This window comes from Ammospiza caudacuta, chromosome 3 (assembly GCF_027887145.1).
Source record: "Ammospiza caudacuta isolate bAmmCau1 chromosome 3, bAmmCau1.pri, whole genome shotgun sequence".
NCBI classification, from domain to species: Eukaryota; Metazoa; Chordata; class Aves; order Passeriformes; family Passerellidae; genus Ammospiza; species Ammospiza caudacuta.
Window position 1 is genome coordinate 68265906 of NC_080595.1, and position 21564 is coordinate 68287469.

The 21564-nt window shown below is 37.1% G+C and overlaps 1 protein-coding gene across 1 annotated transcript in view; it reads left to right on the top strand.

Annotated features, from left to right (window-relative positions):
• FAM184A (family with sequence similarity 184 member A) overlaps nucleotides 1-21564 on the top strand; it is a 73998-nt gene that overhangs the window by 44927 nt on the left and 7507 nt on the right. Inside the window, exons 10-15 of the mRNA XM_058802178.1 lie at nucleotides 13298-13510; nucleotides 14527-14680; nucleotides 15087-15214; nucleotides 17311-17495; nucleotides 17974-18120; nucleotides 20895-21012. Of these exons, the coding sequence (XP_058658161.1) occupies nucleotides 13298-13510; nucleotides 14527-14680; nucleotides 15087-15214; nucleotides 17311-17495; nucleotides 17974-18120; nucleotides 20895-21012 (945 nt within the window). The remainder of the gene's footprint in view (nucleotides 1-13297; nucleotides 13511-14526; nucleotides 14681-15086; nucleotides 15215-17310; nucleotides 17496-17973; nucleotides 18121-20894; nucleotides 21013-21564) is intronic.

The following is a 21564-nucleotide window of genomic DNA, read 5'->3' on the forward strand; positions in this document are numbered from 1 at the left end:
GACAAATGGATTTTTAGTAAGTTCCTCCTGACTGCAGTACACAAAAGAGAGTCTCTGAGAGTTGTAGTGACCTGGATCACAGAATCACAGGCTTGCTTAGGCTGGAAGAGGTCTCAGGAGGCTGAATTCAGCACTGAATTAGAAGGTTGCTTAGGGCTCTGTACAGTCAGTTCTTGAATAACCTCTAAGGATGAAGATTCCACAGCATCTCTGAATAATTTCATTTATTGCTTAATTATCCTCATAGTGAGCTTTTTCTTTCTATTTAGACAGAACCGTCTCTGTTTCAGTTTGATTGTAGTCCCTCATTGTTCTGCTGTACACCTTTGTAACAAGACTGGGTCCACTTTCTCTGTAACCACCTCCTAGGTGCTGGAAAAGTATTAAGTCCCACAAGCCATTTTTCTTTAGCCTGAGCAAATAGAGTTACCTCAGAAGGATATCTGTTCCAGTCCCAGCCTTCTTGGTGGTAGCTCTCTGCTGAATATGAGCAAGTCTATCAACATGTGTCTTGTACCAAAGCTGAATGAGCTGGAGGAGGAGACAGCATATGCTATTGGAATAGCGGGGTAGGACGTGCCTGGCTTGTCTGGCCCTTACTGCTTGACCAGAGGCAGCAGCTGTGCTGGTTTCACCTCAGAGACACCTTTGGCTAAGCTGGATGCTGCAGCTGGGTGCTAGAGGCAAGTCCAGGCATGCAGGAGCTCAGGTTTACTTCTGGCAGAGAGGCCTCAAGGTGAGGTGAAGGAAAGGAGTCGGTTCTGCTGGAGGGTTTTGATCCAGAGCTTTATTCCTGGCACACAGGCCTCTGAATCTCCTAACAGCTCTACCAGAACCTCGAACCATGTGGCTGTTGCTCCTTTTAACCCTGGGGAGAGGGGGAGGGAAGGGGTAGAGATCAGGTAAGGGGAGGAAGTCTCAGGGGACGAATGACACCTGGATGGCCCAATATCCCCCAGGGCTGAGAGGCATCTTTTGAACTCTGCCAATCACTCGACACCCTTCTGGAATGCCAGGATTGACAGACAGCACTCAGCAGGGGTCAGGGTGGGGGAAAGCAGAGGCGATTGACACCTGGGCAAGAACTGGGAAACTGAGGCACGCTATGACATCACAGCGCAGCAATATGCCCTCCAGGTGATGTGCAGTAAGGCCCGAGTCCATAACACTTGTCCTTTCCCTCAAACTGCTGCTTGCTGCTGCAGCCCCGTGTGCTGCTGACACTCAGTGCTGCCACACCACGCTGCTGATTCACGTTTAGCCTACCATCAACATGGTTGTGCAAAGCAGATCTGTGACCCCGTATGGACCAGTGTATGGGTGTGGTCCTTCCTGTGTCAAGGACCTTGCATTTTTCTTTGCTGAATTTTGTGTGGTTCCTGTCAGCCTGTACTTATAACCTAGATGGGTCCCTCTGGATGGCAGCCCATTTCTTTCAATGCATCCTTTCCACTGTGTTGCCCTCCACCAGGGCATTCTTCCCAGCTTGGTGGCACCCACAAACTCTATAAGGATGCTCCTCTGTCTCCTCCTCCAGAAATGATAAGGTACTGAAATAAGCAGGTCCTGGAATGTCTTAGAAATTCTACCCTGAACTAGTACTGCCTGAGATACTGCAGTAGGGCTGTGAAATTGTGGATTTGTTACACCCTGGTTTTAATTTGTGAGATGTATTTAAAACCCATTTGAAAGGTGTGAAGCCTGTATAAAATTAGGAAGAGAGGGAATCCAGCTTCTCTTTCTGCAATTCAGATTTTTACACCTGAAATAGTGGTCTGGTCTATACCAGCAATATTATACAATGATTTATCGAAACAATACAAGACCAGAGTCTCTGCTAAAAATTTGTAAATCCTGACTTGACAACAAATGTGGCCGATATGTGTTCTTTATGTTGATTAAGTGTCCAGAGGTTCACCACTTAGTTGTATAATTTCTGTTCATAAAGATTGAATTCAGAAATTAAATGTTCATCAATACAGGTACCTTTTTTTAATATGTATTGATGCATCTCTGATTTGATTTAAAAACAAGCTACAAGGAAGTGTATCGCCTATCTTGAAGTGTGGAAATGGTTATGTAATCATAAAGGGCTGAAAAAACAGGTTTAAATATAGCTACCTAAACTGTAGAAAAATACAACATAGAGTATGCCCACCTGGGAATGCTGCTGACTGGTGCTGGAAAGCTGAATGAGCAGACACAGATAAAAATGTTAATTAAAAGAAACCCAAACAGTTTAAATCAAGAAAAGTATGCCCATAAAGTGTACTAAGCTGATTTGAGTTTTAAAAATTATGTTATTCTGATCTACAAATTTCTGCCACTTCTATTTGTTGCACATTTGAGAGGTGGTATGTAGCTCTTGCATAAAGCTAGAGTGGTCCCTCACAGAGTGCAGGTAGGGTTATTGTTATTCTAACAGTATAGCTTTGTTATGAATAAAAGAAGCTTGAGATGAAATGCTACTCAGCTGATTAAATGCTGAAACACTTTCTTGCTGGTTGCCAAGCACCATCAACACTTAGATGTGGTTGGTAGTTTAACCATTGTATCATTGTATAGAGACCAAATGTGTAGTTTTTATCTCTGATACACAGAATTATTCTGGAAGACAAAGGAGAAAAGGAGAAAGTACTTTTTCCTTTTTTCCCTTGTAAATTGCACCTAGTACTTCTATGTCAATCCATTCAAGAGTTTCATAATGAAATATGCAGTGAATTCAGATATGCTTGCTCCTTTCCATTCCTCTTAGCTCTATAATGGGGTTTTAACGCTTTTCTTAAAAACATTTTACTGCTGAGAAAGCTTCAGCCAGGGCCAAAATAGCTGGCGTTTTCTTTTTCTTTTTTTTTTTTTTTTTTTTGTTGAAAGCATAAGCATGTTCTTTGTCTGTTTTGTGCAACCTTCATTTCTGGGCACTGAAACATACAGGTTAAGATTTGTATTTTTCTTATCTGTTTCTTCTTGTGATATGTTTTTTTTCAGTAAACAGAATCAAGGGTTCTCATTGTGGATGGACTTTCCTATATTTGAGCAAATATTGGTTCTCCTGTCTTCCTTACTTTTCAGTAAAATGTCCCAGTAAAATGAATGTTTCTGTCATTATTTTTTCCCATATGTAGCTTTCCCATTCTTAAGTAGCTTCATACTTGCTACTTGTGACATTCTTCTTTCTTAACTTTGTCAACTTTTCACACCAAAAATGTGTCTTCTATCAATGGGAATACCAGAAGTAGTGCAGCAAGACTGGACTAAAGTACACTATATATGTTTTGGTAGCTGTTGTTTGTTATTCCTACTGCAAAGACTCCTTTTTTGAAAAATATGTTGAGATTTCCTCTTCAGAGTTTGTTTCTGTGATGACATGCTCCTTTTTAAACTGTCAAAGTAAATAGGAGAAACTTTGATGTCTATCAAAATGTAAATATTTCCTTCTGATGTAGTTATTATTCAAATGGTAGTTTTCAGGTAATGACAAGCTCAGTCTTAACATACTGGTCAAAAAATCCTGATTATTCTGCTGTTGATGGAATGCTGAGAAAAATCCCTGAGCTCCTGTACACATCTATAGATGGCTTTTGATCAGGCTTCATCCAGAACCAGTTACTTCTCCATCTTTAGTTGCCTGTGTAGAGGTGCTTATTGCAGAGCTGATGTGCATCCACATTAACAAAATCAGGAAACACTGCTTTCTTTCCCCAGCACAGGGATTACTGGCCTGTTCCACAGCCTGGGTAATCCTTGCATTAGAAGATTTGCTGTCAAATGGATGCTGGAAATTTTTACAAGGAATAACCTGCACATACCTTGTATCAGTTTCCAGAAAGAAGGGAGATTAAACTTTCAGCACAGAATCATTTTACTCAGCTCCCTGTTACTTGATATTGTCCTGAACACCCTGTCTAAAGGCTTATCTGTCAGAAACAGAGTGGAGGTAAACTTCAAATAACTCCCTCCGAATTTGCTGTGGTGATTCTTGTATTCAATAATACTAGTAAGGCTACCATGACATCTAGTGGAAGGTAAGAGATGTTGGGCAGGTTTTAAAAAGCACTTAAAAATCTATAAAGTGGAAATCCAAAAGAATAAAAAGAAAAGTCATACCAAGGAGGGAGAAGAGAGTAGAGGGCACCCTGGAATGTAGTTCAGGTTAATGTTTTATGGCTCTTCTTCACTCTGTAGATACCTGTTTTTCTGAAGGAGCATGCTTGCTTTGACTGTTGAAAATTTTGACAAGTTAATACAACTCTCAAAATTGTGGTCTTAATGGGACTGTGCTGTAACTCAGGCAGGCCTCACAGAGAATTAGGGGAGATTTGGGAGTTTCTGCCTAGATCCATTGTCTATGTGCATCCTTCCACTCACCGCTGTTTTAGAAGAATTAGTGCTCCTGTATTCCAGGTGGGAAACCTATTCTTGAAACAGGTCAGAAACTGCTTCACATGAGCATGTGGATATTCTCATAGTCCAAACTCACTGCAGCTCTCAGAGGGCCAACTATTGAACTTGTTTCCCCTGGTTTCATGACTTTTTACTTCTCAGTAAGGAATCCCTCTTGTTCTGGGCTCCTTATTCTCTGCAGAGAATAAGGTGAGTTGGTCCTGATGGTGAGTTGGTGCATTTCTTCTGTCCACATTGGCCATTGTAGTGTTGTCTGAAGCTTGGACATAAAAACAAATGCCTAAATTCAGCTGTTCATTATGAGCTTTTGGTTTTGGTGAGCCCGTTCAGCCAAGACCATGCCTTCATCATTATTTTACTCTTTGTTTAAAAGATTCTGAATATAATGGAGGAATTCATTAAAGACCATTTACAATTAAGAGCTACTCAGCAAAACAGGCAAATAAAAGCAACAGAACAAATCAGTGTTTTTAGTGTTTTTGAAGTGTGAGTTTGTTCTCTGTTTTGTAATAAATGTCTTGCTGGACTTCTTCATCTCTCTTTTGGTTCCTTCTTAATTTTTTTTTCCCATGGTGTTGTGTTTAATTCAGTTAAAAATAAATGTCTTGGCTAATGCTTGAAGTTGGTATTTTCTTACACAAAGAAACTTGTACCTACCTGATCCTAAACTTCTAGTTGAAATTTAATATAATGAGTTTTTGTTTGGCAGTAAAACTGGAAGAGATGGAAAGGCTTTTAGTTCTATTTGTCAGTGGATGAAAAGAACATGAAATTCTTAGTATTGTGCATGAGTAAAAAGTTTAATTTGACATTTGGAAGTTCACACTTCCAAAACTAGTAAATAGAAATCTAAGCCAAATCCAACAGTAATACCATCCCCAAAATAAAATTTTAATCCTGTATTTATATATGTTTTTCCCTTAAATGTAAGATAAAGACTTTGGCAAGCATTTCGTTTTAAAATGCTTCCCGTAGCCTCTTTGCTCTGTAGTTGCTAAAGTAGCTTTTGCTTTTGGTTCAAACCAATGAAAACAGTGGACTCTGGAAGGAATGAGAGAGAACTGATGAAATGGGGCAAAATTTGTTTGAGATTCAGCAGATGATTGAAATTCTGGATTAAGGGCTGGGATACTTCTGTGCTCCAGGAGAAATTAGTTAAGGTCTGTCTGTGATCTTGAAATTCTGACAGCATTATGACAAATAAATGAATGAAGCCCTAGTAACTTCCCAAAACCTTTAAAAATTATCAGGACATTCAAATGCACTTGTTTTTCCCCTGACCATTGAACTTGTACTTTGTTGGATTAAAAGAGTGTACTCTAATATCCAGACTGCTTCAAATCTGCAAAATACCTAGGCCAACCCATGCCATTCTGTGATTTTGCCTAGAAGTGTGATAGATTCCTAGAACTGGAAAAGATAAAAACTCCATCTTTTTAACACAAGAGGGTAAGTTTCCCACCTTCTGGCATCCTGAAGATAGCACCTTCCCTTTGGGGTTGCTGCAAAACCAGGAGGAAATAAGGACCAGTTAGATCCCAGAGATTATTAAAGATTTCAGAATGCCTTGTATATACTTCTTTTTCCTCATCAGAAAACTGTTTAGTTTTGAGACAGGGAAAGGACTCTAAATGCTGCTTTTTCTTACCAGTGTGAGAGGGCAAACTTTGATGTAGCTCTCCAGTTGCTAGCGTGTCAGAAGCCTCGAGCCAAGTACAAAACGTTGTAGTAGCAAACAGCTGCTTTCCAAATCTCTGCGGAGTCATCTGCCACGTAAGCACTGCGCAGCCAGAGACTGTGCATCTGCTGACAAATCAGTCCTTCTCTTCAAAGACCTGTCTCGAGGGAGAGTTTTAGGGTTGTTGTTGCCATTATTAGATGGATAAAGTAGGCTTATGCCAAAGGTCCCTTTGGCTTCTGTGCTAGGCACTTCAGAAACTCATTTCCTTTACTAATGTCTGATGGGTGCAGGTAGGATTTGTTGTTCAGAAAGGTAAGCGGCATCTCTGGGAGGTCATTCTTAAAATGAAGCAAAGACTGTGTAGCAATCTAGATCTGCTTTGATAAAACAGATAAAGTAGGGCCTTTCCCAGTTAGGGTCTCAGGTTTTACACAAGAATTCCTGTTTGCCAGCAGTGTTTTCAAACTTCAGTAAACCATATAGGCAAGTCAGATTGTGACAAAATATGACATTGAAATGTCAGTGAGGGGAAAGTGTTACCTAACTGATCTTTGGGTGATATGAAGACTGATGCTGAAATTAAGTGTCAAGCCTCTCTAATCTCGTTGAAAGTAATTTTTAGTTCAGAGAAACCATGAAACAGGAGAACTTCCATACATTCAATTAGTTAATGTCCTGTAGGAAACAAGGTAACTGAATGAAAATGTGAAAATGTCACTGGTGCAGTAAATGTCCTTCTTGAAGAAAATGACACCATTTCATCACCAAGAATGGCCCCTGTGATAGCTGTGATTGGAACACAAGCAACTGTTCATTACAACAAGCAAACACAAAGCTTGAATAGCTTCAAATCACTAAATCTGTTTTTTACTGCAACACACATTTGCCCAACTAAACTGAAAACTCAGCTCTTCTAGGAGAGATGTTGAAAGAGAGCTAAGAATTCCAGTCTTGTTCCATCTATTGTTTGCAAAGTCTTTCAGTCCTGCTGAGCAGCCTGCAATGATCAGTGGGTTCTAAACATGCTGCATATAAAGATGCAGATTTTATTCTCTGCTGCATCTCTGCTCTTCCTCTGAGTCATGGTGAAGCTTTCTTGGTTGCATCTGAGGCTTAGCTTTGCATATTCTGAGGGTGGAGAAGATAATACTTCTAGTGAAAAATGAGACAGCAAAATCAAGTGAAATCAGGTTAGCTAATACATCTATACCAAGTAGAGATGTTTTTTCAGAAGTGTCTGTACTTTCAAGAAGTAATTTAAGCTTGTACACCCCATAGGTTTCAAAGAGAACTGAGCAAAGATTTCTTACACCACAGTAACATCACAAATGAAATCTTGAATACCAACCTGTAGAAATAGAGTGATAGTTAAACCCACCTGCTTCCTTGTTTTTTAATCATCACTTTTCCTCATCATAGATATACAGACAGTAGTAACTATGCGTGCATTCTTTTTGGTTCTTAATACTTTCTTTATCGAGAACATGGATGGACCTTGAAATGGAAGTACTCATAATGATGTCTGGATTTTTTATGAAATTTCTTAATAACACTTAAACCAGTGCTATTTTGGAGTACTACATTTTGAATGTGTTCTGCATACTTTTGAATATGGAGTTCCATCTGATTTAATTGCGGCACATTTTGCTGGTATGAGCCTCCATTCCAATTGACTAGTCTATATTATTTTATTTTTACTTGGAACTTCTCTTCAGTGTAGTGCAATGACAACTTTTCTGCTTCAGTTGTAAAATCTATTTCTTAGTTGTACCACAGTGCTGAATAGATGCATCCACCAATATAAAGTCTCAAGTGTTCTAGAAAGTGAAGATTTATTTAGCAGGAGTTCATTCCTGTTCGTAACAGCTTCCCCCCTAAACAAACTTTTTCCCAGATGGGAGAGCAAGCACAGAAAAATTGGGTGGATTTGTTCAGAACAGCGGTTTCAAAATCCAGTGTTGGAATCAGAGCTGTTAGATGCTGGTCTATTGCCTTGTCTGCTGGAGTATGATGCCTCCTAGTGTTCCACCCTTGCATAGATACATGTTTATAACTTCCTTACAATTTTAAAAGCTTATTTTGGATATTTCACAATAACGTATTTTTATTTTGTGCCTTTTTTTTAGATTCTTGAGACTGAATAACAATTTCTTTTTTTATTTTGGCAAAGTGTTATCTAATAGTTCCCACCTACAGGCTTTCAGGCTGGTGTCAAAGGCTTTCAGGCTGGTGTCAAAATACCTGCTGTCTCCTGGAGAAAGACATCTTCTTCAGCAACCTGTGACAAAAGGGGAAAGTGGTCATGCTGAATTTGACATTACTCTCACTTAATTTCTGATGACTCTGTTCTGTGCATGTGTTTGTGCTTATCTACATAATTCATATATATAAACACAGGCATTTTCATATGCATATGAATTACATAGATTTGTATGATCAATAATATTTCACTGAGCATTTTTGTGACAATATGTTGGGATTTTTTGCTTTTCATTAGTTATCACCACTAATATAAGTGGTACATTAAATCATTTTATTGCTGGAGACTTTCAGGAATATTCTTTTATGTGTGCCTTTGGTTCTGAATTTTAAGAAAGATAAAAGTAGTATTTTAATAGAAATGTCTTCATTAATTACTAAACTCATTTTCTGCCCTTGAACAGTGAAAATTTATCATTAATATTATGTACTTAATATGCTTGTGATAGTTGAGACATAGCTGATTGTCGATTGTGCCCTTATATTACATCTGTTCATGTACTTAATGACTTCTTCCCAAATTTTTTTGCCGTAAAAGAGAAGAGAAAACAAGTGGATAACTTCAAAAGTGTTCAGTTGTGTAATATATGTCTATATAGTAATATTATGTTAAAGAAATAATGCTGTACTGTATGTCAGAAACATAACATGGTAAACCATGTCATTCTGTTCTGTGTTCAGTAGCTTATAGACTAAGTCAAAGCAACATATTCATATTTTTTCCAGATGGCTTTCAATTTATTTTTCTCTGATCAAATTATAATTAATGTTCTATGTTTACCCTTCCTTCCTTATCCCTTTTTCTTTTACTTAGTTGATTTCTGAATGTTTCCCTTTATTCCTGTGATCTTTCCTTCATAGCGGCACTGTCTCGGTGAAGCTTTGCATAAATCTATCAGCAATGTAAGTGATTTGCACTTACAGATTTACAGCTTGTGAACAGGGCATGCTTGCACTAATCAACCTGCATATCCTGCAGTGCTGCTTTACAGCTTAAGCCCATGAAATGGGAGACATGATAATATTTGAGACGAGAACATGTGCTGCTATCAAAGCTTGTGGAGTGCATCCCCTCATCTCTCTGTGTGACTGTGTGTGCATCACTGGCATCCAACACTGTGTACGTGGTCATAACATGAGCAGTGTCCTTATGTCATTGTTAATGCAAGCAAGCTTGTGGGCAGTGCAGATCTGTATTGCAGAGCTTTCTACAAAGCATGGAATTGATGCTCTACTATAATTTGCAGTTTTGCAGTGTAATTCATAATTGTAGACAAACTGTTTTTTTTCTATTTTTTTTTTAATTCTCACTGATGTTTTTAATGTGCTGAAAACCTGGGATAAAAGTATTGGAAGTTCAGAGAGTGATGTTTAGAGCTGTTTTCTTTTGAATCCTCAGTACAGAGGTGTACAGAAAGGGTAGTCCAAGGACATACAAAAAGAGGCACTGATGTTCTCAAAATATGCTCTTAAGGATATCAGTCTCTGCACTGAATAGTCAAAATATAATTTAAAATCACATGCTCCTCTAAAAAGACTGATACTTTAACTTTTTTTGTACTTTTCAACATCAAAACAAATTATTAGAAGGGTAGACTAGTCTGACTTGCTTGCTAGAATCATTTAATTCTCATTGTCCTTTATTTTCTGTATAGTCTATTGATGCAAACAGACATCTCCAGACATTGACTCATTTCAGGCTATGGTTTTGCAGTCACTTTAATCTGGTGAAAGGATGAGCTGCTCTTGCTTATTGCTGTTCTCTTCGAAGATGGCTTCCTGCCCAGATGTCAGACTTCTCTTGGTCATCTCAGTTAAAATGTTTTCCACATTTCCAAGACAGAAATGAAAACAAAATAATTTTGCCCTTGGCCCATGCTCAACATATTTATAAATTATATACTGATAATTGTCAGAATTTGGAGCAGGAACTAAGTGAGAGATAGATTTAACTTCAAGCCAAAGATACATTTTTTCATGTTATTTTAATTAAAATTTGCCTAATTTACCGAGGTTGACTCTATTTGACTGTTATAGTGAAAGGCTTGTTAAGAGTGTGATCATTAAATTACCAGAAGTTCTGCAGGACTGGGCAGGACTTGCCCTAGCACTGTACCTCCTGGTGGCCAGGGTGAACAGGACAGGACAGTGGTGAGAAACCTGAGGGACAGGAACATGGTCAAAGGGACCAGTGAGAATGGGCTTACAGGTGAAGAGAAGGCCCGGGTAGGTATGAGGTTACAGAAAGGTGGGAAGGAGAGAAGGGCTCAGCAGTGAACATGGGATGAATTAGAGTAGATGGGGATGTGAGTAGACCAAGGGAAAGTTTAGGTAAAATAGTTTATTTTTTTTTTGCTGGAGAAGGATAACAACCACATTGCAGTACAAGAAAATGATGCAGATATGAAAATTTAGAGCTGGCCATGCTGGCAGGTGCATGGTGCAAACTCACCTCTTCAGTGGTGGGAGTTTCTAGAGGTGAAGACAAAAAATACACTATATATTATATATAGATATTAAATAAATGTAGTAATCCACAGTGGAGGTAGATTATCAGTAGAGTTACACTGGAGCTAAATAATTTTCTTTCACAGATTGTTGATAAATAAGTAAGGTAGGAAACTTTGCAGTTTATAAAAGCTTATTCAGATTAGAATAGCTGTAAAAGGCCAAGGGACTTGGCAATAATATATCAGATTAAAGCCAGTGTAGGTAAATGCAAAATTATACACAAGGAAAGAAAAATTGTAACTTTTTCTGTAAAACGATGAGCCTTACCTTCACCTGTTACAACTAGAAAATAGATTTGGGGACTATGATATATAATTCTATGAAAACATCACCTCAGTTCTCCGAAGGAGTCTCAAAAGCAAATAAAACTTTAGGAATATAGGAGAGAAACAGAGAACATAACATGTAAAACCATATAAATCAGTACATAAAAACAAAGTTTACTCTCATGTCCAATAACTTGTGCTGCTTTGGACTCCTAATCTTAAAAAAAGAAGTAGTAGAAAAGTAGGGAAAACGTGATCATAGATATGAAATAACTTCTGTACAAGGAGAAACTCATTAAGCCAAAGCAGTTCAGTGTGGCAGAGTTTGTAAGGAGGGAAATGACGGAGAGCTATAGAAACTCTCATGAGTATAATACAGCGAATGGAAAGGGAACTTCTTTTCACTCCTTTCCATTACAAGTGCTGAATATCATCATGTAAATTGGCATGTCTGCATGGAACTTGATACAGGATATTATGGATGCTAAAAACTTTTATGGGCTCAGATAATGGTTGTTATTATTTCTTCTATACATCTGCTACAAAATACCTCTTCTGATTTAAGAAGCATTGCTAGTTTCAGGTAGACTACTGAGTCAAGCTCCCTACATTTATGCTTGGCCTTTTTTTTCTAGGGTAATCCTAGTTGGTCCTTTCTGCAGGCAAAGCCAGAGATCAGATAAAACTTTGGTCTGACACTATGCAATTATTATATGAAATTTGTATTTAATGTCGTTAGTAAAAGGTTTTGCAAAACATTGTGTAGGCCTTCCCTACATTCCTTTAATAGCGGCTAATCTTTTTCAAAGGTATCTGAAGTACAATACTATTTATACAGTGTATGTTAGAGTGTATATTCCCAGTCACAAAGACCTGTGAACCTGAAATATGACAAGCTATGCTTATTTCATTTAAATTAGTCTGATTTTTGTTTTCTTTTGCTTTACTTCCAATTTTTGTTTCTGTAGCTTTTTTCTTTCAAGTCTGCTTAAGCTGTGTCCTTCTGAAAAAAAAACCTTAACCCACATGTTTGGCAGCAATGTTCATGCTAGAAGTTGTACTTGGTATGCTGCAATTAATATTCTGCTAAGTGGTGGATTTAATGTTCTCTAACTCAATAACTTGATGTGCAATGTCGTTACGAATTTGACATAATTAATTTTAAGGTATGCTGAATCAAATGACACTATCAGACTTCCATTTATAATTCCATATTATGCAATGCTCTGAGGCCTGAAAAGTATCCTTACTGATTCAAATTCTTTGCCACTTGGCAATTTTATTATCCTTCCTTTGAATCACTGTAGCAAAATTCTCTTTTGGGTAAATCTTGTTTCTAGAACTGGAGGGTATCTCATGGCTAGAAAGGGAATACAGGTTTAGTACTTTCAGTCTGAAAAGATGATCTCTGATGTGGAGAACAAATTATAATATTATTATAAAAAGGTAATGGGACTAAAAAAGGAATATAGTGTACTATAATACTTGTTGGATAAAAAAGCATTGTTTGTAAAATCAGGTGTTTCTAAGAAAATTAGTTGTTTGTGACTCAAATTATTTAGATCTTGGAAACAAGCATAAAAATCACTCTCATAGTCTTACTGAACTAACAGAAAAATGTGTGATGGGAAATCCATCAAATGTTACTTTTTTTTTGATGTTGAGTGGTACTGTTTCTTTCTAAATGAAAAAACCACTAGTAAGGTAGGATCATAGAATAGAAAAAGATGTAAAAAACAGTGTAGATGTCACAAGCTGTCCTCTCCTATTCCAAGTGCAGGGTTATCCTTGCAGAATGGGTGTTCCCCTCAAGAATAGTTTAACCATCAAGTGCTTGCTTTCAGACCTTGATAGTGTCATTTTTATCGATCTTTTATATAAAACCTAAGTAATCTTTGATAATTTGGCCATTAAAAATTGTTTTACGGGTAGTGCTGCAGTATGAACTAACAAATATGATAATCCTTACAAAACCACTAAAATGTAATTATTATATCTCTGGTTATATACATATAACATTAATAGCAGATTCACTAGATGGATGACATTGCTTGTCTGTCTTTTAGCTAATGCTCTTGCTCTAAAATTTCAAATGTTTTCTGCTTCTGAATGTTGTCTTTACAGCTGATGTTAGTATTAATGACTAACGAATATTTGCTATTCTGTTGTGGGTTAGATCTCCTTACTGAAGCAGAATCTGGAGATGCAGCTTTCCCAGTCCCAGAGCTCTTTGCAACAGCTACAAGCCCAGTTCAGTCAGGAGCGACAGAGACTGACTCAGGAGATCCAGGAATTAGAAGAAGAGCATCAGCAAAGGCATAAGTCACTTCAGGAAGCCCATATCCTTGCCTTTCAAAACATGGAAGAAACAAAAGAGCAAGAACAAAAGGTATGTTTGTATGGTTATTCCAAACTCTGTAGAGAATATTGCCATTTTAGCATTTTGCGTACACAGTTGGAGTTAGTAAAGAATCTGCATAACTTCAACATTTCCTTTTCAGCTGATGTATTGTAGTAATACTGTTATCTATCCAGTTAAATATGAACAAAACATATTGAAAATATTTTCTAACACTGGCATTGTTTCATGTCTTATTTTATATACACATGTATAGCTGTGTGTGTATATATATAAAAGTATTGTCAACACATGCATTTCTTTATGGTAGATTGACATTGTTACCCTTAATATTATATTCTTGTTTTGATTTTGAATAGGAATTTTCCATTATAGTTAATTTTGCATGTATTTTCTGTCAATAGACTCCTTTGAGATGTATTTTATATTTTTCCTATGTTAAAAATTGTGTTAGCTATATTCTGTGACTTGCAAGATAATTTTCATATCCCACTCAAGATACTTTTTTAAAACCTTGACAAAACCAGCTTTAAAATTGGAATTTTGGTAGTGCATGGTATGTGATGGGGGGTATCTTAAGGTTTAAGCTCAGCTCCAAAGTGTGCCTTTGCAATCAGTTTTCACACTATGTGCCCTGAAGATCAGCAGAAGATGTGTACCAGGAGCGTTATGATTCATACAATTCCATAGGGAGTAAACATGGGTGTCCTTAGGGGGCAGAAGTCCCCAAATGTGTGCACACTAAACCCATCCATGAAACTGTACCTTATTATATTGCTTGCTTTTGTAGATATATCCATGGATTGGGTTTTTTTTGCTTTTCCAGCTGTGAGCCAAATTGGTTTTGTGCACAGATAATCTTGGTAACCATCAACCACTGAAAAGAAAAAATATGTTAGGAGGATAAGAAAATATGAGTAGTACTAGAGTGGTTTTTTTCTAGAGTATGTCAATGCCTGCTTTTTGTTTCCAGATGTTTATTGTGTAATGTTTTATACATTCTTTAAGTTGGTGTAGAGCAAATTTTGTCAATTTTGATTTCGTAGGAGTTAGAAGAACGTTTACAACAGAAGCACTCAGAAGAGCTTCATGCACTGAAAGAAACACACAAACAAGCCATGGAAGGCTTTAAATTGGAGATGGAACAGGAACTTCAGACTCTACGATTTGAGCTGGAGGATGAAGGAAAAGCTATGTTAGGTATACTATTTTCAAATTTGAAAATGGTTCCAAAACCATTATTTCTCCTTATGCAAATATACATGCACATGTGTGTGTTTATTATAACACTGTAGTGTCTCTCTGAGTCATTCAGTGTTAACCTAAGTGTTCCTCTTAAAATCGCTATAAGCTTTAATAGGTAAGCCTGGACTCTTCTCTTTGGAAATACCTCACCCTTAAGGCCTTTTGGAAGGAGTAAACCACCAAAGTTCCTGATGGAGAACTGGTGTATTCAGAAAGCAACAGGAATAAAATACAGGACAGTTACTTAGCTGATGTAAAGTGTGTTTTAGATCAGCAGCAATGCTAGATGGAGCTGGACTGTTACTGTTAATTAATGTAAACATGTCCAAATTAAACTTCTCTCTTTGTTCATGGTAACCAGCTTCCTTGCGCTCAGAGCTCAACCACCAACATGCAGCAGCAATTGACCAGCTGAGGCACAACCATCAACAAGAACTGGTAGCTGCCAAAATGGAGCTTGAAAGAAGCATAGAGCTTGGCAGACGACAGGTAGGAAGCGTGCCTGGGATCTGGCTGTAATATGGCATGGTCAGTATTCATTTTTCCCTTTGCAGGAAAGGGAGGAATGAGAACAAACAACAAACGTAATCCTTCAAAATCATCCAGCACCAGCAGCTAATGCGTTCCAGTTTCCTAAACTTCCTTGCTTAGCTTTTTCTGCCTTCCACAAACCTCATTCAAAGCCTAGAAAAGGCTCCCATATCCAGGTAGTTTCCTCTCAGAATGGCACAGCCAACTGGGAGCACCTTGGCTTGCCGTGGGAGGCAAGTGCCCATTCTTGCAAAATTGTATTCATCCTCAGCTGCCAGCAGGAAGGAAAAAGCTGTTTCTCTTTGAAGCCTAAGAGATACGGCAAAAGCAGTGGTTGCTTATAGTCAAAGGATTGCTTCAAAATGAAGAAAAAAGTACACAAAAAAGCCCCAGCAAAACCAAGCTGCCAAAGCCAGCATGAACTACCTTTGTTTTCAGTAGCAAACTGATTAATTCACCGTTTATCCTTCATTTTTCATTTTAGACACAGTCAGTTTTTCTGTTAGTAGTTAAAAATTCCAAGTATAAGGTGTATTGAAGGCCAGACTCCTAGAAATAAGAGGACTGGAAAACTACCTATTTGCCTGTATAATAGGCTTTTCAAAATTGATTTACTGATACTCCAGCACCAAGGAGGAGGAGTCAGTTTAGAAATATAATAAGAGAGGAAACAGGGTTTGTTAGACATAGCCTTTACACAAAAACAGAGACAGTTGAAGATGAGCCCTTTTTTACCTATTCCTTGCTGGTTTAACAGTGTGGGCAGCAGAGGCAAAACCCAGGTGCTGTCATGCAAGGTTTAGGCAGATATAGTTTCAGTCAGGTGTTGTTTAAGCCCAGAGTCTGACACCTAAATGAGATGTCAGAAATAAAAAGTAAATTACAAGAACTGGTGTATGATCCAGCCCAACAGGGGGTACTTTTTGCCTTTGTGATCTGCTAAACATGACCTTTGGTTGCACTGAGGGCAAAACAGTTACTGAGGTTTCTTGTGTTAAAATGCTCATCAGTTCACAGGATCAGGGTTAAATGAGATAGAGAGTGGTCTGATCAGGATGATTATATTTGCTACTTTTTGAAATATTTATATGAGTAAATGTAAATTTTTCCTCTGCTTTTTCTTATAACTTTAATCTAGACTTTTTATAGGGAGATAAGTATTTGTATTTGTTTGCTCTAAAAGGTGCCCTAAGAAGTTGGTGCACTAGGACATATTTGTATTTGCTTGAGACATGAAGGCACAAAACACAATTATACATTAAACTACTTTGGAATGTCTGCTGATTTTCTGTATGCAAACTATATGGTTATTAAACACTGTGAAACTGTAAGAAGTGAAATAGATGGAAATAGAAAACTCTGAAAAAGTTATTTTCATTACAGACTTTTCTGAAACAAGGAGGTGCATTATCAAAGTCATTAGAATGGGCTCCAGCTGGCTTTCCCAGATATTAACTTCATTGGAATTTCTTATGCAAAAAAAGAAAGGCTTTTCTTGATTTATTGGACACAATATAAATATAACATAAACTTTTTAACACATATTCTGCTGTAAGATATTTATGACCTATGGTTGTAAGATAGGAGACTTCAGAATCAGTTTGTTTGTGCAGGGCATACATCTTGAGCAATTTTCTCCCATTGAATGGGTCTGTAAGGGAGAAAAATGTTTCTCTGGATTGTATGCTGATGAGGCAGAGAAAGTGAAGTGCTCAGACCCTGGATCTTAGTGATACTTGTTTTTTTTCTTGTGTGTGTGGGCAAAAGGAAGATGTGATGAGCTACCCCAATTTTAACAGGCAGTGATAATCATGTATTCTTGAAAGTGGAAATCACTTATTACATAACTTTGATTTCTTCTTTCTTTGTACTTGTACACAATAAAAAAGCCCTTTGCTTTGATAATAATTTATGTCAGCTTCAAAAACTGAAAAAAATGTCTATTGGATGGGAAATTCTTCTAAATGCTTTCTTCCAAAAGCAAGTATTGCAAGCATCACCTCTATAAATGAGTCTATCTAAAATATTTTTTGCTGCTTTTACTTATATCATAGGAAAAAGAATTTTTGTGCCGAATATCAGATCTACAAGATGAACTGAGACACCGAGACCATCATATAGCTGAACTCGACAAAGAGATTCTGCATCTTCATGAAAATATAAGTGCACTGACGAAGGAATTAGAGTTTAAAGGGAAAGAAATTCTTAGAATACACAGTGAATCCAACCAACAGATCAGGTATGAATTTTTCCACTCTAAATTCAAACCTGTATTGTTTCACTTACCGTTTTACTTTAAAAAAATTACTGTTTGCAGTTTTAAATGTGTCCTCTTAGTCATGTTTCATATCATTTAGTCTTCTTTAATAAAGCTCTGCCCTTTATTGGTAGAGTTAGTGACTATGCTGTGCAGTTAAGTGACATTTCGGTGACACATTTTGGCATATTTTAGTAGCAGTTCCCTCAGGTGTTTTTGGTGTTTTTTTTTCAAATTCATTATGTTTGTTTATTTTAAAAAGCATTAAAGGAGATGCATTTACCATGAAATAAGCTAGAAGATTGGAGAACAGTAAGTAGTAGGCTTTGATGAATCAGTAATTCTTTCTGTGTTCACTGATATTATGTAAGAGCCATTAGAAGAATGGCAGAAAATCATGATGAACAAAAAAGTCTGATTTTAGAATAACTCTTTTTTTAACAAAAACTAAATTAAACAGGATGCATGAGCAAGATTTAAGCAAGAAACATGAGAAAGAGCTGGATGTCTTGACAGCAGATCACATCAGAGAGAAACAAAGCATGCTGGCAGATTTTAATAAGACCCAAGAGCTGCTCAAGGAAATTAATTCAGCTTTACAAATTTCGTAAGTTTTGTTGCATTAAAAAGAATTGTATGTAGCTGCGTTTGAGTGAATAGTTTATTCTGGTGTCCATAAAGTCCTGAAGATACTATAGAGATGCAAATGTAGAAATACCTCAATAAAGTATGGGAGCTAATCTTGCATTCTTTAGGCACCACAATTTTGTAATCTTTAGGGGAATGTAGTGGGCTAAGTTGTTAAGGATTTGAGACAAAAAAAATTCAGGTAGGAAAGATTAAATCTGTGCAGTTCCTAGAAAACTGGAGAAAGCAGTATTTCAAGTGGTTTCTTTCTCAAACTTCAATACATCTGTTTTGAGAACACAATAATTTTTTCTACAAGTCATAAACAGTACAGTATTTATGACTACTGAGATGTGAGATTGTAGCATGAGTGATGCAAACAGGTTTCAGGTTTGGTAGCATAAGGAAAATTAGTGTCTGATGTGGATTGTATGAGCATAACAATAACAGAGGCTTAAGAGTTTGTCTGAATCAAAATGCCACCAGGGATTAGACCACCTAACGGTGGCAGAAGTGATGTAATAGTATGTCACCAACCAGTGTTTTCCTGTCTTCCACATCCTTCATTCTCTGTCTCTGTGGTGTTACCCATTTGGTCACAGTTTCTCGCTCAGATTTCATAGCACATTGAGGGCTTCCTGCCACAAAGTTGTCACTAAGGAGTTTGTGTTTGCAGCATGGAAGAATTATGGCAGAGAGAAGAAATTTGTTCTATGTTTTTGATAGGAAGCTTTTCTAAATAAGTATCAGTTACAAATGGACAGTAAAGCCAAAATGCATCTAGCTTTTTCTGGATAATGAGCCCTCAGAATTTGCTTTCAAATAAAATGGTTATAAAATTCTAGTTTTCACCCCCTTGTACTTGTCCGCATGCGTGCTCTTATGCCCTGATAAATGTGGTACCTTGCCATTCAATAAATTAAGTGTAAGCTACCTCCTGTTGTTTGCTTCTCAATGGCAGGGAGTTTTCTAAATTTAGCTGGTTTTCGGCTCCTTGCTTTTGCTCAATTTAGAGCTTTGAGGAAGCAGCCCTGGCCTAAAATCAGCAAGCATCATCCAGGGTGCCCTGACCTGCCTTTCAGTGTGTTATTTCTGTGTTCACACTGAAGCAAGAAGCTGTCCAAAGAGGAAACTATGTAGGAAAGCAAACAAATTTAAAAAAAACCAAAACCAAACAAACAAAACCAAAACCAAAAAAAAAAGCCCCAAAACAAAAAGCCAGAACAAAACCCAAAAACCCACACACACCCTCACTAACCCACAGAAGTTTTACGCAGGTGTTTCTCAAGTTACTGTTCCCAGGTTCAGCATTAACTAAAGCATGGCCTCATGAATGTTTGTGGAATGGAGAACGTGTCTTGGAGTGCTTGAGAATGGGTGTCATCAATTAGGCTCTACAACTAAAGTCTTAAAATTACAAATTATCTGTTTGAAACAGAAAAAAACTTCAGTTCTCTGAAATACCTGAAAATAAAATTACAGCTGTGTGTAACTATCTACTGTACTCTGGGTATCTATGTATAATAGCTTAACCCAGCATAAAAAGTATGCACAAAAATTAAGCCACCTGAGGCTATTTCTGTTCTGCTGAGTCAGATGCCTTCTCTGCAAGTAAAAACAATCATGTTGTTCTCATTCATATTGTTTTATATAATTACATTATATAATCTCCTCAGAATATGTACAGGTTATTTGAAGGTTATTAAACTATCTATATCATTTAATATTAACTCATTTTTCAGCTGCAAATCAAGGTAAAATCTCATAGTTGCTTTTGAAGAGAAAATATTTATCTGAAGTGAAAAATTAGGTCTGCTTCCAGGTGTCTACAGTTTGTTTAATTCTTGTGGAATTCGGCTTGACCTGATTTAGATTCAATTTAATTCATACATTTCTCAGAGTTTGATTGGGATTTCCTTTCTTGTTTTCAGTAACTTTGTTAAATTTCCTGAATCTCTTCTGATACTTGGTTCACTAATCTGCATGAGGGCTGAATATGTGAGAGACATATTTAAGTACTTTCTTTTGAAACTATATTTAGCATCATGAGCATGTTGTTAGTTTAAAGGAGACACAATAACTTGAAACTGTCATGTCTTCAAAACCTGTTCTTTAAGTAAAAGGGGTATTTATGTGGTTATTTGTACAATTCCTTTCTCAGTTGGCTTATTTCACTTCTCTCCTTTAATGCTTTCCCACCAGACATTTCAAATTTCCTCTTAGTTTTTTTTTCCAAATGTTTATTAGTTGTTACATTAGATATCCTAATATCCAAGTGTTATTCCTTTTGTTTTGCAGTTCATTCCTTTATTTCATCTCTAATGGTACTAAGTAGCTTTTGTGGAGAGGAGTTAGTTACCAATTAGTCTTCAGTGTTCTTGGGTATCTTCTGTTCTAGTATGATCCACAAGAACTGAGGAAGATGCCGTGGTTTTGAATGTGTTATTTTTAGACTGACTTACAAGTGGCCCTTTCCAAAAATGCATGCACAGGAAGGATGTTAAGTTTTTAGAATGTTCCCTAAATTCTTACCTGCTGGAGCAAAAGTTACAGTTATTGGGGTTTTTTTGTTTCTTTTGTTTCTTAACTATCTAAAGTGGAAGGAGAACATAAAAATTAATTTCCTTCAAGGTGGTAAGAAAGTCACCCTCTGTTTTTACTCCCTGAACTGTCTTTTGTACTTATCAAAAATGTGACTATTCACTCATTTAACACTGGATCAGGCTAAAGGGGATATTCTTCTTTTCTATAAAGTTTAGAAGAAATGGAAGAAAAATATAAAAACAGAGAATCAAGACCAGAAGACTTGCAGCTTATCTCAGAACTGAAAGACCTAATTGCAGAGCGGGACCAACTCATAAAGAAATTGATTGTAAGACTTCTATGCTCTCTTGGTGTAATATCTTGACAAATACAAAAGTTAATCCAATTCAAAGTGTGTGAAATGTATTTAAAGAACCAATTCTGCTAGCATGTTAGTCATATTCTTTGACACATTATTCCTCTGGTTTCAATGACTCATAATAGTAAAACTAATTAGATAGAGTGTTTCCCAAAATCAAGCATAATACATTATTACAAGAAGTATTTTGGTACATGCTGTATCAGATGTCTCCTGCCTCCAATCCTGGGACAAGGCAGCCATGTAAGCCATATAAGAAGTAGTTTCTTCTGTGAGGTTTCTAAGACCAAGATCCTGACCCACTGAGCTTCCCAAATTCAGGCACAACACCCTGCCTTGGGTTAGTCTGATTAGATCCCAATTAAGAAGCAAGAAGGAATGAAGAAATTAAAATTGAGTAAATATCAGAATTTAACTATACTGAGTCTTTTGCAGTACATTATCCAGTAGGCTGTGCTCACTCTCAGGACCACGGAACTGCATAAATAGAAATTATTTAGATCATTCTACATAACGATATAT